The sequence below is a fragment of the Crinia signifera genome, chromosome 1, assembly GCF_055691185.1.
Source record: "Crinia signifera chromosome 1, ASM5569118v1, whole genome shotgun sequence".
NCBI lineage: Eukaryota > Metazoa > Chordata > Amphibia > Anura > Myobatrachidae > Crinia > Crinia signifera.
The window spans coordinates 75,081,764-75,098,184 of NC_139217.1; the positions used below are offsets into that span (position 1 = coordinate 75,081,764).

General features: G+C 45.8%; 1 protein-coding gene across 4 annotated transcripts in view; it reads left to right on the plus strand.

Annotated features, from left to right (window-relative positions):
- Positions 1 to 266: 266 nt before the first annotated feature.
- The window catches only part of N4BP2 (NEDD4 binding protein 2), a 54,148-nt gene continuing 37,993 nt past the window's right edge, over positions 267 to 16,421 (plus strand). For 3 of the 4 annotated variants that reach the window (XM_083164352.1, XM_083164588.1, XM_083164527.1), the window contains exons 1-2: positions 267 to 435; positions 13,732 to 14,006. In XM_083164352.1, coding sequence (XP_083020478.1) covers positions 13,799 to 14,006 — 208 coding nt within the window. In that variant the 5' untranslated portion in view covers positions 267 to 435; positions 13,732 to 13,798. Of the gene's footprint in view, positions 436 to 5,020; positions 5,046 to 13,731; positions 14,007 to 16,421 lie in introns of those variants that run through there. The other variant, XM_083164441.1, reaches the window with a different exon arrangement.

Below are 16,421 nucleotides of genomic sequence, written 5' to 3' on the forward strand. Positions count from 1 at the left end.
GATGTATGGACCCCTTTACTCGCACCATAGAGCGAGTCTGACTTTTCCTACAGACAAGCTTTTTTAAAAGGACAGATCGTTGCATGAAGTGTATTTTTCTAATGATAGATAGACGATATAGTTATGTCTTCGATGTAATTCTAAAACAATTCCTCTTTAGTGTCAGGAAATCATTAGTGTGTAGACTGGCTGTAAACCCTCCGCGCCGCATGGGGGCGCCCGCGGCTGCGTGCCTGGCGGAAGTGCATCTGTTATTGTACGGAACGCTCTCGCCATGCGTTTTCGGGGAGTGAGGCGGGGCCTGGTCACGTGATGCGAACCTGTTTTCTCTGTAGAGAGAAGTTCCTGGTTGTCGAGCGAGTGTTCGGGTTTTCCGTACGGTGTCGGGTGCTGGAAGCCGCGGGGTGTGAGGGGGAGTCGTGCTTGCCTTGTGAGGTAAATAGGCCGCAGGAGCGTGTAGTGGGAGAGCTGCGGCGAGACAGATGGGAGTAGTGGATTCTGGGACTTGTAGTTCTGAAGCAGCTGCTTACATTGCCAGTGTTCTCTGTGGAGACTTGTTATCCTAAGCTCTAGAAGCCACTGTGATCGTCAGTGCCAAGAGTAAAAAGAAGCCTGGGATAGGAAACCTTATACCCCTTACTTGTTAGAGGGGGTGTGCAGTGTATGTGCCTATTCCCTCACTGCATTCCCAGCCAGGATGCCTGGACACAAATAAACCAGACAATGCATCTTGCTTCACAGCTTGGGGTCCTTGGTTGGGAAATAATGCAGGGCACAGATGCGTGCCACATACAGGTCCAGCAGCTTCATGACTCGCAATGCGGTGTGGAAAAATAAACACCTGCTATGGCGTAAACATATTGTGCTTCCTGTAATGAAAAACTATTTTGGGGCTGATTCAAGGTGACCAGCAAACTACAGCTTGTAACTGTGTACCCGGGCAACGTTTATGCATGCAGGATAAATAGTGGCTGCATTTGCATGTAGCCCGCAAATGCTGGGCAGCATTGTGTTTACATTAGATTAAAAGTTTGGCCACACCACTCCCAAGTCTAAGTAAGAGTATGCATTATGCAATATTGTTAACGCTTGAACTCTCACATGAACGCTCACGCTAAAACACTGAACGATATCGTTCAGTAACGCTACGTCTTACGCACATGCAGTTGTTCACGATGAAGTCAGATTTGACCGCATGACCGAAAAAACACAGCAGCACTGCTGTAGCACAAGCTGAGCACATTATACATACAGTAGCTTGTCACTATTTGGAATAAAAGGAAGATACTTTGATCAACATAATATCATTGAAATAAGTATAACACTGTATCAGCAGTTAAAAAAACAGTATAATAACAAATACATACATGAAAAGATGAATGACAATGTTTTAGTAAACACAAATAAAGTGTCCAATAGCAGCTTATAGTCTCCAAATAAATAGATATTATTGGTACCAACAGGGGATGGTATACAGTTTAATGCTGTATAGACTCTCAATGTAGTCCAGTCTGTCTTTACTCAGCAAAATATAATTTACCGGAATTCTCTGTCACAAGGCCTATACAAGAGTATCCGGGTGTAAGGCACGTGTATAGTATTTTAATAGAGCTGGGCGGCACCCATCTGCCAGGAATGTGGTAGCCTGCTGGAATGGAGCTCAATCTAGCCAGAAGTAATGATCGGGACTAAGTAAAAACCGGACCCGGATAAGACACCGGAACGCCGGACGAGACATCAAACTCTGCATTCCGGAGCTTATAGTGTCTGGTCCGAGGGGTGTCCCATGCGGGGGGTGTCTTGTCCGGGGGGATGCCTGTGATTGCTCACACCAGGGACATGGGGAAGGGGAGATTACAGCCTCCCCGTGTGGTCTGGACCGTTCCAGTTTTTATTACACCCCCGGACCATGCGGTGAGGCTGTATTCTCCCCCCTCTCCTCTCCCAGGTGACAGGTGCGAGAGCAGCCTCATCAGATGGAGCACCCCCGGACAGGACACCCCCGGACCGGATACTACAAGCTCCGGAATGCAGAGTTTGATGTCCAGTCCGGCATTCCGGTGTCTTATCCGATTCCGGATTTTACCCATACCCGTAATGATCTCCTAAGGAGCCCACTGGGACCAGTGATCAGGGGTGTAGGGAGGAGAGAGTGCACTCCACCGGCCCTTCTTTTCCCTCCTCTGCTGCACCCTTGGACAATCACAGAAGTCGAGAGCGGCTGGCGGGGGTAGAGCAGTGCCACAGCCGGATATGTCACTCTCCAGCTGATGTTAGTGCTCTGCGGGGCAGTTGTCCTGTACTTTCCTCCTGTACTTTCCTATCACTGTGCTCAGATGTAGCAACGCGTGTTCAGAAAGGGGATTCTTAATGATCCGCTGGTGCACGCATTGTAAACGGTGTATTGAGTACACACTAGAAGATGATATGTATGATAATATTTTATTGACATTGTTATGCTTATCGTTTGCAAAAAAAAAAAAATCATAGTGTGTACCCGGCTTACATCTCTGAACATTTTACATCTGCCCCACCTGCATTGCAGCATGGTTTTGTAAGGTGCAAAGTTGCGTTGCTCCCAACTCTGAACCAATCCCACAGAGAGGAGTCCAATTGTTTTCTTTGGGCACCCTGCACCAGACTGAGCAATTCAGTTGTTTCTCTGATCAGGTGGTAATACTGTCAGAACATATTTATTTCTGGGAACTCCATCCTGAGGTGGTGAGCAGAAATGTACCAAAAGTATGGCTGCTTGCAATTTTTTCCCTGTCCTGTCCCCATATTTTAGATGGGTGAAAAGTATTGTACACCTGTTTACTTACAACCACTGGCCCCATCAATTAAATAAGTAAAATATGAACCCTTCTAAAATGACAGGCTCAGAAACAATAGAATCACCCTTACATTGTGCATAGTATGGCAAAGGAAAATGGACTTGATTCAAAATTTGGGCACGAGTCCTGAGTTAACTCTAACAATATGGGTCGTGTTTGAAATATCAGCAACGCATAAAGCTCTCTTGATGCGTAGGGTAGGATCGTGTGCAGACTGTGTGCAGTGCTGTATTCTGTTATTGATCACCCCTGGGAATACTTGGTTGATGCAACCCTTCTAATAAGCACTGGTAAGAGGCCTGAGTTACCAACACTGACATCTTCTTCCAGTTACACTGCTGATCTAGTGCATCTTTATCCATTCACATCCATCTATAGAATATCATTAGCCATAAAATAACTGTCCGCTGGGGCATATAGATGTCTGTGTAGCATAGACAAAATTGTGTGAATGCTACGCAATTTGTGAATGCTACCAAGCCCCTAAAATGTACATTGCCCTCTGCAGCCGTGTATTCCATTACTCCTAATGTAGGTTGGTACATTTTCATTGTATTCTTATACCAGCCTTGTTTATAAGACGGACAGATGTGGTCTGTAAGTATATAACACTACAACATTTTGGTGGCAAACACGGAGGACTAATGAATGTGGACCTTTGAAGGGTCTGTATGGAATCCTGTGATCATATGGTAGTGTGAATTGCGCCTCCCAAGTAAAGGATTGTTTGAAAAATGGTTGTAATTTAGGCCTTCTATTAAATCCAATGTCATTGGCTGCACAAGTGCAGACATCCCACGTGTATCCTTAGTCACATGTGGCACAAGTTGCTTGGAATGACTTATACGCTCCGTCATGGGTAGCGTGTCCTACTTTTTCATGCATCTTGTTTTGCATAGTGGCCGCGTAGAAAGTTGCTCAGAGTGTATTAGGGATGCTAAATTAGTACTTTTATTTATTTACAGTTTACAACACTGAAAGAACAAAGTGGGTAAAACAGAAATACCAGTACATGGAGGAAGGAATTAGTATATATTTGCAGATTAAGCACAATGATATGCAGTGCGAGTTGCTCGTATCGCAGGTCTGTGTTTGGTTACGCGGGTTTAGTTACTATGATGTACACGGTACATGAAATGCCAGCACTAGTAGTCAGTGTACCCTTACATTGTACATTTGTTGCAGCAGTGATGCTAATAGGAGGCATATTTTTATAAAGTCTTTGGTGAGAAATTTAGTTCTGCTAAATGGCAAAGTTCGCTGCAGACCAAATGAGATATGAGCAATGAGGTATGCAGACTCCTCTGTATTGGAGTCTCAAGTGACTCTCCAAGGTCTCCGCTATTTAATTAAAATAAAAACTGTGTTCTGTAAACACAGTATTGGGTATACTTGATCTTACCATACTTTCCCTTTACTGATGAATTACTGTACACAGGTTATGTGGCTGATTAAAACTACTGTAGGTGCAGGCTTGAAACCTTTCCATCCGCAGGGCCGGTGTAATTCAGGTATGTCACAGTTTAAAAAGCTAGTTTGGTAAGCCTAGCTATATAGTGCACACCTGTATTTGAAAGTACGTTTACCTGGGCAGCACAGGCTGTGTAATGGTTAGTATTACTGCCTCACAGCACTGAGGTCATGTCTTCGATTCCCACCATGGCCTTTACTGCGTGGAGTTTGTATATTCTCCCCGTACTTGCGTGGGTTTCCTCTGGGTACTCCGGTTTCCTCTTACAATTCAAAAATATACAGGTAGGTCAATTGGCTCCCAAAAAAAATGAACCCTAGAATGTCTGAGTGTGCATGCATATGTGGTAGGGAATATAGATTGTAAGCTCCACTGGGGCAGGGACTGCTGTGACGGTTATTCCCTCTGTAAAGCTCTGCAGAAAATGTGTGCGCTATATAAATATCATGCCCCCCCCCATTAAATATCAGATGTTAAGCCGGGTACAAACTAGCCCTAAGTATCCACGCACCGATTTTGGCTGAATGACCCAGTGTGATGACTGACTGTCGCAGATATGAACGGACAATCATTTGTTTAATACTGTAACGATGAGAAAGTATGCTTTGTTTTGTCTGATAACATATTTGCCTAGTTGTAACAAACTGATATGCTCAGAGGAGACCTTGGCCGCTAGCTGCTGGGGACTGATAAGTTGATGGAAAATATCAGTCTGCAGGCGTTTTGTACAGGGACAAGAGGTAAAGATTCCTGCATATACTATTTCAGTTTATTATAGGACTACTTTTGAACATGGGGTAAATAAGTAGCTTAGGGTTTTTCCTCTGTTTGTTCATATAACATGTCAGCCCATCAACGTAATTTATTTATTTTTGTTGTCTTCTAACAAGTGTACAGCAAGTAGATGTTAGAATTTAGGAATGTGAGTAGCAGTGATTGAGCGCTGCCTGGGTCTTTTTATGGTTTTTTTTCTTTTAAATAAAAAAACCTTTATTGCACTATTGTGCGCCCCCCCCCCCCATCTTTCCATTATATATATATATATATATATATATATATATATATATATATATATATATATATATATATAATTACCATGCTCAATCCTGTTTGCCACATGTTCTCTATCTTGCGGCAGGATTTGGGGGTGAGTTCCCATGCAGTTTGGCATCGTTTACACACTGTAATGCCAGCTCATGCTTATAGCCAATGTCCTAGAATTCCTTGTGTGCATGATGTTTGCTTTTGTCACGCACTCAATAAACAGATCGATTTCATGTGACATCACTCATTACAAAAGTGTCCCGTGATTAAATGTGAAGGCAGAGAGGAACACGCCTGCATATGTGCTGATTCAGTCACACAGAAGAGCATATTTATACTTCATTTCTAATTATAGATGAATGCATTCAGCACAATTAAAGGCTAGTAGGGTGTCTATAGCTGGAAGTCTATTGGCAGAACCACTGTAGTGACACACGAACCACTGTAGTGACACACTGCATTTATTTACTTACACAGTTTCCTTGTCACGTCATGAATTAATTTGTAAATACTCTGCAAGCATGTTTTATAGCTAAAGCCTCCTAGACAGGCAGGGAATGTGTAGCGCTAGAGCAAGGAGCATTTTCTAGTAGATTAAACAATGCTGGGACTGACCGTGTGAAACACAAATAGACAAAGTCTTTGTAAAGGAAAATGCGTCTGGTCACTGAAATAAATTGTTGAAGTCCGATTAGGGCAGGAAGAAAGGAATTGCAATAATCAAAGCAGTAGTGCTTGCATATGTGCTTGTTTGGGGAATATACCTACATGTAGCTTGAAATATTTCTGCGGACTACTAGTTGTGTAACTATTTACTGTGAGTAAAACCTGCAGCAGCAACTTTTTTAATGTTCATTCTAGCACCCGCTTTGAAAACCCATGCAGTTCCTCTTCCCTGCCTGGGGTGTCGCTGTCTGCTGTAGTGCTTCTAGCACAGTGTGGTCTATATATCAGCATTGATATGCAAACCAGACCTGTGCTGGAAACACCGCAGCAGACAGCGACGCCCCAGGCAGGGAAGAGGAACTGCATGGATTTTCAAAGATGGCGGGTGCTAGAATGAACACTATCTTTGCTATTCAATTAGAGATCTGTGATAACAGAAGTTGCAGTGGGGAAATGGCACCTGTTATCTCGCCTCCAAACTAGGTGAAAACTAGGGATGTAATGTAATAACAGGACATAGTTATGTCACTTACTAAGTCTATTGTGGGCAAAGAAATCCCTACGACTCCCACGTTCTGGTTACTAAATTTGTACCCCGGATCGGTGAGTTCCTATAAAAAATCCCTACTGAAATTTTTGAATGGTGCCGCAAAAGCGGTCATACCAGTACGCTGGCGTTCCACATCCCCTCCCACGATTAAAGAATGGTTTACTCGTATAGATTTGTATATGTCCATGGAGGACATGAGAGTGCCCCTGAACGTACTCAGGAGTTTACAGCAATATGGTTCCCGTGGATGGAGTTTAAGTCTTCACAGGTCTTCTTAGACAATAACTAATTGGCAGTCTAAAAAACTTTTGTGGACCCCAGCCGCACTCCCCCCCCCCCCCCCATCTTCCTTCCCTAACTACTATCCCCCCCTTCTTTCTGTCTTTTATCTTTTCAGCTTTTTTGTGTGTTATGTGCTCCAGAGGCGCGATATGTGTACAATTCAAATTATTCAAGTCGATCTGTCAGGATATAATATTTTATTATCTTGTCCTTATAACATGTGATCTGTACTTTCTGGCTTGTTGATTACATTGCCATTGGATGCTATAATTTTGTAACAATTTCTAAAACCAATAAACATATATTGCAAAAAAAAAATAACAGGACATAGTGCAGTACCACTGGTGCCTCCTCCCAATTAATGGTAATGTATTTAGAAGGGAGGTATAAGTGATTAACCACATAACTGACAGAATATTGGAAAAAAAGTTTAAAACTTATTTTAAGATTATCTTTTGTAAAAACCGCATATTTATGATAAGGCGCCTGGTCTAATGGCAGTGGTTGTCATGCAGCATTTTAAAAAAGGGAACGCTTGGCCCTTTTAGTAGCATAAAAGATAAAATAAAAAACTGCGCTAGGCACAATTGTTCAGCAATTAATTATGCACATATTTTATATACATATACACTGCAGAGATAATGGTCACTCCTCCGGTCTTGTAAATGAAGAACATAGCACACAGGGTGGTGGTCAACGTTTCGGAAGCTTTACTTCCTTTTTCAAGACAGTGCACCCCACTGTCTTGAAAAAGGAAGTAAAGCTTCCGAAAAGTTGACCACCACCCTGTGTGCTATGTTCTTCATTTACAAGTCCGGAGGAGTGACCTTTATCTCTGCTGTAGTTATATCTTTGTATTGGCACCACGGCAGTTTACCAGCATTTATGTGAGTGCCGGCCACTACTGATGGATGGAGATATATATATATTCCCCCCCCCCCCCCCACTGGCCAGTGACAATAAAAAAACACAATTTAAATAAATAAAAAAACTGAATATGAAAATGAAGAATACAAAACACAATACGTTTTAAACAGATTTAAAGATCATAGACAACACATAGAACACATATGACCTTATTCAGATCTGAGCTCAGTACAAATTTGTTTGGAAAATGGACAAAACTAAGTGCACTGCAGGTGGGGCAGATGTAACATGTATAGAGAGAGTTAGATTTGGGGTGTGCTGAAACTGAAATCTAAATTGCAGTGAAAAAAGAATGCAGCCAGTATTTACCCTGCACAAAAACAAAATTACTCGCACAAATCTAACTATCTCTATACATGTTACATCTAGAATGATGGTAATGGGTGGTCCCAAATCCAAATTTATAAGCAGGGCGGACCTGTGTGTGGTGAAAAGGGGGTGTGACCTCATGGGATGGAGGCAAGGCATCACAAAATGGGGAGTGGTATTACACTTTAGACCACACACAGTAATGCCCATTACACATTTTACCCAACTCCGTAATACCCATTACACATAAATCAACATGCCGTAATGCCAATTACACATAAGGCCACACACCATAATGCCCATTACATACTATATAACAAAACGTTATGCCCATTACATATTTGACACATAAGTGCCGCTTACCTACGTGCTCATTGCTAGGGAGTTCTTGCTCGATGCCAAGGGGGCTTCATGCTCGATGCCAAGGGGGCTTCATGCTCGATGCCAAGGGGGCTTCATGCTCGATGCCAAGGGGGCTTCATGCTCGATGCCAAGGGGGCTTCATGCTCGATGCCAAGGGGGCTTCATGCTCGATGCCAAGGGGGCTTCATGCTCGATGCCAAGGGGGCTTCATGCTCGATGCCAAGGGGGCTTCATGCTCGATGCCAAGGGGGCTTCATGCTCGATGCCAAGGGGGCTTCATGCTCGATGCCAAGGGGGCTTCATGCTCGATGCCAAGGGGGCTTCATGCTCGATGCCAAGGGGGCTTCATGCTCGATGCCAAGGGGGCTTCATGCTCGATGCCAAGGGGGCTTCATGCTCGATGCCAAGGGGGCTTCATGCTCGATGCCAAGGGGGCTTCATGCTCGATGCCAAGGGGGCTTCATGCTCGATGCCAAGGGGGCTTCATGCTCGATGCCAAGGGGGCTTCATGCTCGATGCCAAGGGGGCTTCATGCTCGATGCCAAGGGGGCTTCATGCTCGATGCCAAGGGGGCTTCATGCTCGATTCCATGTGGGAATACATGTTTGTTGCCAAGAGGGAGTGAAATTGCTCATTGCCAAGGGGGGAGGGAATTGCTCGTTGCCAAGGGGGGAGGGAATTGCTCATTGCCAAGGGGGGGAGGGTTAGCTCGTTGTCAGGGGGGGGAGGGAATTGCTCATTGCCAAGGGGGGAGGGAATTGCTCATTGCCAAGGGGTATGTCATACTACTGCACCTAATTTAAAGAAATGACAGCCGAGCAGAGAGAGCTGTGTGCTGCCCGGCTGTTTAGTCTAAGGAATTGCTTGTTGCCTAGGGGGGATGTTACACGCCGCTGGACTCCTCACCTAATTGAAATAAATGACAGCCGGGCAGAGAGAGCGATGGTCGATGCCCGGCTGTAGTCTCTGCAGGAGCATCAATATTTTTAGTTCTTGCGCTGGGGTCCGGCAGCCAGTCAGGAGCGGCTTTCAATACCACCAATGTCCAAAGGGAAAACTGAAAATATCAATGCCACTGCTTAGAGACTACAGCCGGGCAGCGCACATCGCTCTCTGCCCGGCTGTCATTTCTTTCAATTAGGTGCGACCATCCCCCTTGGAAACAAGCAATTCCGTAGACTAAACAGCCGGGCAGCACACAGCTCTCTCTGGCCGGCTGTCATTTCTTTAAATTTTAAGCGGCTGGTGGTCTAATGGGTGGTCTGGTGCACCCCCGGACCACCACTTAGATTCACCTATGGTTACATCTGCCCCACCTGCAGTGCACATGGTTTTTCCCATTTTCCAAACAAATTTGGGTACTTGTTTCCTAGAACGGCCACAATCGCGGGCATCGTGTACCTTTAAGTTAAGGTACACGATGCCCGCGATGGACCCGATTTCCTTTGAAATCAGGTCCATTTTGCCGGCAAAGGGAAAATCGGGGGCATCGCATCGGTCGCGACCATTAACATTGGCCCCGACGCGATGCCCGCGATTTCCCCATAGTCTTCAATGTTAAATTTAATTTTTAACATTGAAATCGGGAGCATCGCGTCGGTCTTGTGCCATTATAATGGCACAAGATGAGATGGACTTGATAAAGTCCATCTCACATAGTAAAAAATGTGAAATGGGCCAATATGACCCATTTCACATTATATATGGCCCCGTCGTCACCCCACTATTGACGTGAACCCGAAGCATGGCGAGCGCAGCGGTGCGCGTCCTCCAACCTTTTCATTCCCCTACTATCCACGTCGGCGTGGAGTTGAAAATACAAAGTGTGGCGAGTGCACCGAGCCCGAAGCGTGGCGAGCGGACGCGTATACCTGTGAAGTTATACGCGTCCCCTCACGGGGCTCGCCACGCTTCGGGCTCGGTGGCTCGCTGCGCTCGACACACTTTATATTCTCAACTCCACGCCGACGTGGATAGTAGTGGAATGAAAAGGTCGGAGGACGCTCACTGCCTTGCGGGCTCGCTGCGCTCGCCACGCTTCGGGTTCACGTCAATCGTGGGGTGGGGTTTACGCTGTAAAATTGGGGGTCTAGGGAATATTTTACATTGAATCCAATGTAAAATCGGGTCCCAGGGACCCTATTCACATTTGATTCAATAAAAAAATCGGGTCGCATCGCATGCGACGCGACCAACGCGATTTTTCCGACACGACCACCCCGATGGAAATCGGTGTGGCCGTGCTAGGAAACAAGTACCCAAATTTGTACTGAGCTCAGATCTAAATAAGGCCCATAAGGTGTTGATTACAAGTGACGGTGGATTAATTCTGTAGAAAAATTAAACAGCGTAATTGGGTAATTTTTGGTTATTTAATAATATACATAAAACAATCAGTGTATCTTTTATTTAATGACCGACATTTTTGTTTTGGTTGTTCTACTCTCAGATCTTTTTTCACACGAGACCGTTAAACACCTCCTCTTTTTACTTTCTTTTGTTTTGTTTTTTTTCTTTGAGAAATTATTACTACTATAAAGTTTTTTTGTTATCTTTTTTGGTACTTGTGTATGATCACGAAGCCCCCGATTTCCATCGCAGGTCATTGTACAACCAAAAATCGCATTGCATGCGATGCGACCGATTTTAAGTCGTACATGCACACAGATGCCTAATTCCTATGTTAAATGCCCCCTAGACCCGATTTTAGATTGTACACCCACCCTGATGGGTAATCACTATGTTAAATGCCCCCCCATTGTAAATGCCACCCCACTATCAACGCCAACCCGAAGCGTGGCGAGCAGGCGGTACGCGTCCTAAGACCTTTTCATACCCCCACTATCCACGTTGGCGTGGAGTTCATTTTATATAGTGTGGCGAGCCACCGAGCCCGAATCATGGCGAGCGGACGCGTAATACTTGTAAAATAATGTGTGTCCCCTCACGGGGCTCGCTGCGCTCGCCACGCTTCGGGCTTGGTGGCTCGCTGCGCTCTCCACACTATATAAGTTGCATGTGACTGACAGTGGGTCTGATGCAATGCGTGGTTCTATGCGCATAGTACCAGACCCTTCGAGTTGCCCCAGCTGCAGAAGCAATCTTACTTTAAACCGAGTCTGCTTGGCTGGGATTGCATTCGATATATTGCATGTAAAAAGACCACATACGAACCTGGGTGGCTCTAGTGAGGGGTGCCGGACGGGTTCCCGACAGTCATTTACCCAACGTCGGGATCCCGACTGTTAAAACACCGACAGACGGGTTCCCGACGGCCACCGACTATTTTCCCTCGTGGGGGTCTACGACCCCCATAGAGGGAGACTAGAATAGGTGGCGAGCGCAGCGAGCCTGCAAAGGGATCATAACTGTCGGGATCCCGACTGTCAGAACGCTATACGACACCCCTAGGGGGCACTGCATGCGACTTCTCCAAGGGGAGAAGTCGCTGCAGTGTATGGGGTCTTGAACAGATAGAAGTGGAGTAGCTGGCAGCTGTGAGCGTGGAGGTCGAACATTTCCATTGAATTCTAAACACTGTGGCTTATTGGCTGCAATATAGTGCAGCTCACTCCTTCAGCGATTCCCCTGCCAGAGAGAGGATACCTGCTACCAGCTCAGGGTGGAACTCCCGCCACTGGAGGCAAACACTGCAGCCTCCTCTCCTTCTCAAGGGTAGATTTATGAAGCAGTGATAAGGGAGGAGAAGTGATAAAGTGCCCGGTCCTTTATCACTGGCCAATCAGCTCCTGACTGTTAAGTTACAGGCTGGGTTTAAATAGGTGCTGATTGGCCGGTGATAAATTACCAGGCACTGTATCACTTCTCCTCCATTATCACTGCTTCATAAATCTACCCCACAGTGCCCACGGAATGGGATGGGTGCATGATGGGCTGCTGCTTACCTGATGTGATAGCGTTCCACTCGACCAGCCATCTCACCCCCATTACCAGCTGCCTCTATAACATAGATGTTTTCAAATATAAGAAGTGAAAGATATGATGAAATTGAACAGATTGACTCTATACAACAATATTTTATTAAGCTTACTTTTATTTATCTTTATTTATTGTGTTCCATATGGCGTGCTCACAGATTAAACGTGGGAGATATAACTATGTAAGGGAAAAAGGACCACCGAGAAATCCTAAAGCGTATTGCACAGAAACCAGAGGTGATGCAGGCTGGTGTGTCCTCCATTTGTGTCCTGTGCTGAATGGTTCATATACTGTACAACAGTGAAACTAGAGAACTATTCCTTATCTGCAATAGTTGTTATACAGTATGTGACCTAGAATTCCAGAGCGGTTGTAGAAGAAAGTGTAAAGATCGTCATCGTGGCTGATTATTTGCCGAGTGAGGAAATGTAAATGTAGAGGGTTGATCTTTGTGCCTGCTAGCCAAGTGCCCAGAATTTGGATGGGGAGAAGAAGGTATAGAATAGATGATAGGATAATACCCCTTTCACATCCCACAAAATTACCGGGCTCATGCTGGTTTCTTGCCAGTTTGACCCGGTAAATTGTGTGATGTGAAAGGGGTTTCTGGTTACAGCTAATCGGTAGCAACATGGCACTACGAACCGGGTAAAAAGAAGGGTTCTTACCGGTTTGTTGCTGTGCAGTGTGAACGGGTTAAACGGGTCGAGCGACCCCTTTCGCATTCACACTGTGGAGAAGGCAGCTCTTGGAGCTGCACCAGCTTTAAGCGCTGCCTCCTCCCCCGCCCCCGATGAAGCTCCGCCACGCCCCTACAAGACTTCAGCGAACCGGCTTTTTTGCTTATGCGATCTGAACAGACTGCACATGCAGGGTCGCACTGGGACTGAACAGTTTCAAAGTCCCGGTGCATTCGGTCTGAAAGCGGTATCGGTCTAGGTCTATAGTCACTAGGTTGACCACTAATGGTTGACACCTAAGAATGGTTGACATATCCTAGGTAAACAGCGACAGAAGGTCGACATGGACAAGGTAGACATGGGTTTTTCATGTTTTTTGGTGTCTGTCGACATGGGCACCATATAAGTGTCCACTTTCTTTATACATTATTACAATGATGTTGGGCACGCCCTATTCTGCATTTCCTAACCGGAGCAATAAGAAACACTGTTTATTTGTCCACTTTGGAGAACAGGAAAGTGTACCACGGTAGACGGTTATGCTGTTCTTTATTCTCTTCTAGTATTGGTCTCCAATCTCCTGTTTTTTTCTCATTTGTATGTATTTATACTGCACCAAGTTTCCCGCAGTGCCATCGCTTATTGCTATGATTCTTTCATTCCCAGGTACATATGCCTATGAAGAAGGGAACTAAACTGAGAAGACGGACTATGAGGAATAGATATATCTGAAATGCCTAGAAAAAGAAAGAGTTTGTCTGCCAGTCCTCAGAGAAAGATTTCAACTGCCAGCTCTTCATTAGCCTCCTCACCCTCAGCTGCGCTGCCCCTTCCGCCAGCCATGAGCAAGAAGAAGGAGGAAATGTTTTACAGCATGTGCGAGATGTTTCCCAACCTGGACCCTGCCTTGGTTGAGATGGTGCTCTCCGAATATAAAGAAGGTACAAATGCTATATGAACATAAATTAAAGTGAATGTAGATAAATAGTCCGGTAATGGTTGTTTCTTGCATCATACACTAAAAGTTTTTGACACTGATTTTATTTGACACTAAAATACAGGTCCTGATTCATGTTTGTAAGTAAAGCAAGCAAGCAACTGGGCAAAACCATGTTGCACTGCAGGTGGGGCAGATGTAAGCTGGGCAGAGTGATTTGGATTTGGATAAAGTGTGTTTATCTCAATTGCAGGGTAAAAATAAAGCTGTCCAGTATTTGGACTACATGCAGAGCAGCCTGTAGTCACCCTGCACAGAAAAATATAACTCCCCTAAATTGAACCTTTTCTCACATGTTACATCTACCCACCTGCAGTGCACATGGCTTTTCCCAGTTGCTTGCTATTTTGCTTTTCTTACAAACATGAATCAGTCCCACAGTCCTTAATCCTCTGAGTGCCAACGTTGCTGTGCAGGGCTGGGCAATTGCGGCCCTCCAGATGTTGATGAACTACACATCCCACGATGCTTTGCATTAGTTTTGCTATGTGGCCATGCGGAAACTGATGCAAGGCATGCTGGTATGTGTAGTTCATCAAACATCTGGAGGGACGCAATTGCCCAGCCTAAAACGGTCCTCAAATTATCCGCTAAAAATGCCAGCGTCGCTCACAGCAACTGCACAATTATAGCCAAGTATAGTTAAATATTGCCCCAAAACAAGGGGTATGGATCACCAGCAAGTAGGTCGACAAGCATTAGGTCGAAACCACTAGGTCGACAGGGTCATTAGGTCGACATGGGAACAGTCGACAGTTAAAAAGTCATTTTTTTTTTACCCGAATGTCGACACAATCGACATGGACACTGAAACGTAGCACCATGTCCCCTCGCAGCGCTCGCCATGCTTCAGGCACGGTGCTTTGCTTGGCTCGGCACACTATTTTATTCTCCCACCATGCCCTAGTGCCTGTTGGCTCAAAAAACAGTGAAAAAAGTGTGACCTTTTATTTTACCTAATGACCCTGTCAACCTTCCTGCATGTCGACCTACTTGCTGGTGACCCAATGACCGTATGCCCCCCCAAAAAAAAACAGTCGCTGTGAGCGGCGCTAGCATTTTTAACAGATATTTTGAGGATACCTCACAGCAACTTTGGTACTCAAAAGGTTAAGGAACATCTAAGAGTGCAATGCTTTTGTAAATCTCTTTGAATATTCATAAGTGATATAATTGAAACCACATGTGGCTCCTTTTTAAATGTTTCCGTAATGAATACAGCTGTGCTGCTGAAAGGAGATACCAGGGGTGGGGCTATAGGTGCTGCACTGGCTCAGTGATGCTGTATGTGTGTCCAATGGCGGCTGTGTGTGCGGGCGGCGTAGTCCTGTGTAGCCGACGCTTAGCCTGTGCGTAGCAGGTGGGAAAGGGCGCAGGACTACACCGCGTGCACACACAGCCGCCATTAGGCACACATACAACAGTGCCGAGCCGCCCGCTCCCTGCATGTCAGTAAAGCTACAGCGCTGTCGCCGACGATGGGTGAATGGATAGGGCTGCAATCTGTGCCATTTTTCAAGGTTGGCGTGCAGGTGTTTGGAATATCTAAAGAGGGGCAGGTGTGTGGCATTGCTAAAGAGGGGCAGGTGTGTTGCATTGCTAAAGAGGGGCAGGTGTGTGGCATTGCTAAAGAGGGGCAGGTGTGTGGCATTGCTAAAGAGGGGCAGGTGTGTGGCATTGCTAAAGAGGGGCAGGTGTGTGGCATTGCTAAAGAGGGGCAGGTGTGTGGCATTGCTAAAAAGGGGCAGGTGTGTGGCATTGCTAAAGAGGGGCAGGTGTGTGGCATTGCTAAAGAGGGGCAGGTGTGTGGCATTGCTAAAGAGGGGCAGGTGTGTGGCATTGCTAAAGAGGGGCAGGTGTGTGGCATTGCTAAAGAGGGGCAGGTGTGTGGCATTGCTAAAGAGGGGCAGGTGTGTGGCATTGCTAAAGAGGGGCAGGTGTGTGGCATTGCTAAAGAGGGGCAGGTGTGTGGCATTGCTAAAGAGGGGCAGGTGTGTGGCATTGCTAAAGAGGGGCAGGTGTGTGGCATTGCTAAAGAGGGGCAGGTGTGTGGCATTGCTAAAGAGGGGCAGGTGTGTGGCATTGCTAAAGAGGGGCAGGTGTGTGGCATTGCTAAAGAGGGGCAGGTGTGTGGCATTGCTAAGGGGGAGCTGGTGTGTGGCATTACTAATGTAAGGGGCCTACTATTGTGTTGCATGATGTGTAAAAGGGGTATATGGTGTGCTACAGTCAAAGACACACCTCCTTTTGAGGGACCACACCCCCTATTTCTAGAGTGCGGCCCTTGTATATCTGCTGGAAGTATTAAGTGGCCCCCCAGCTGAAATAATTGCCCACCCCTGAGATACAGTAGGGCTAG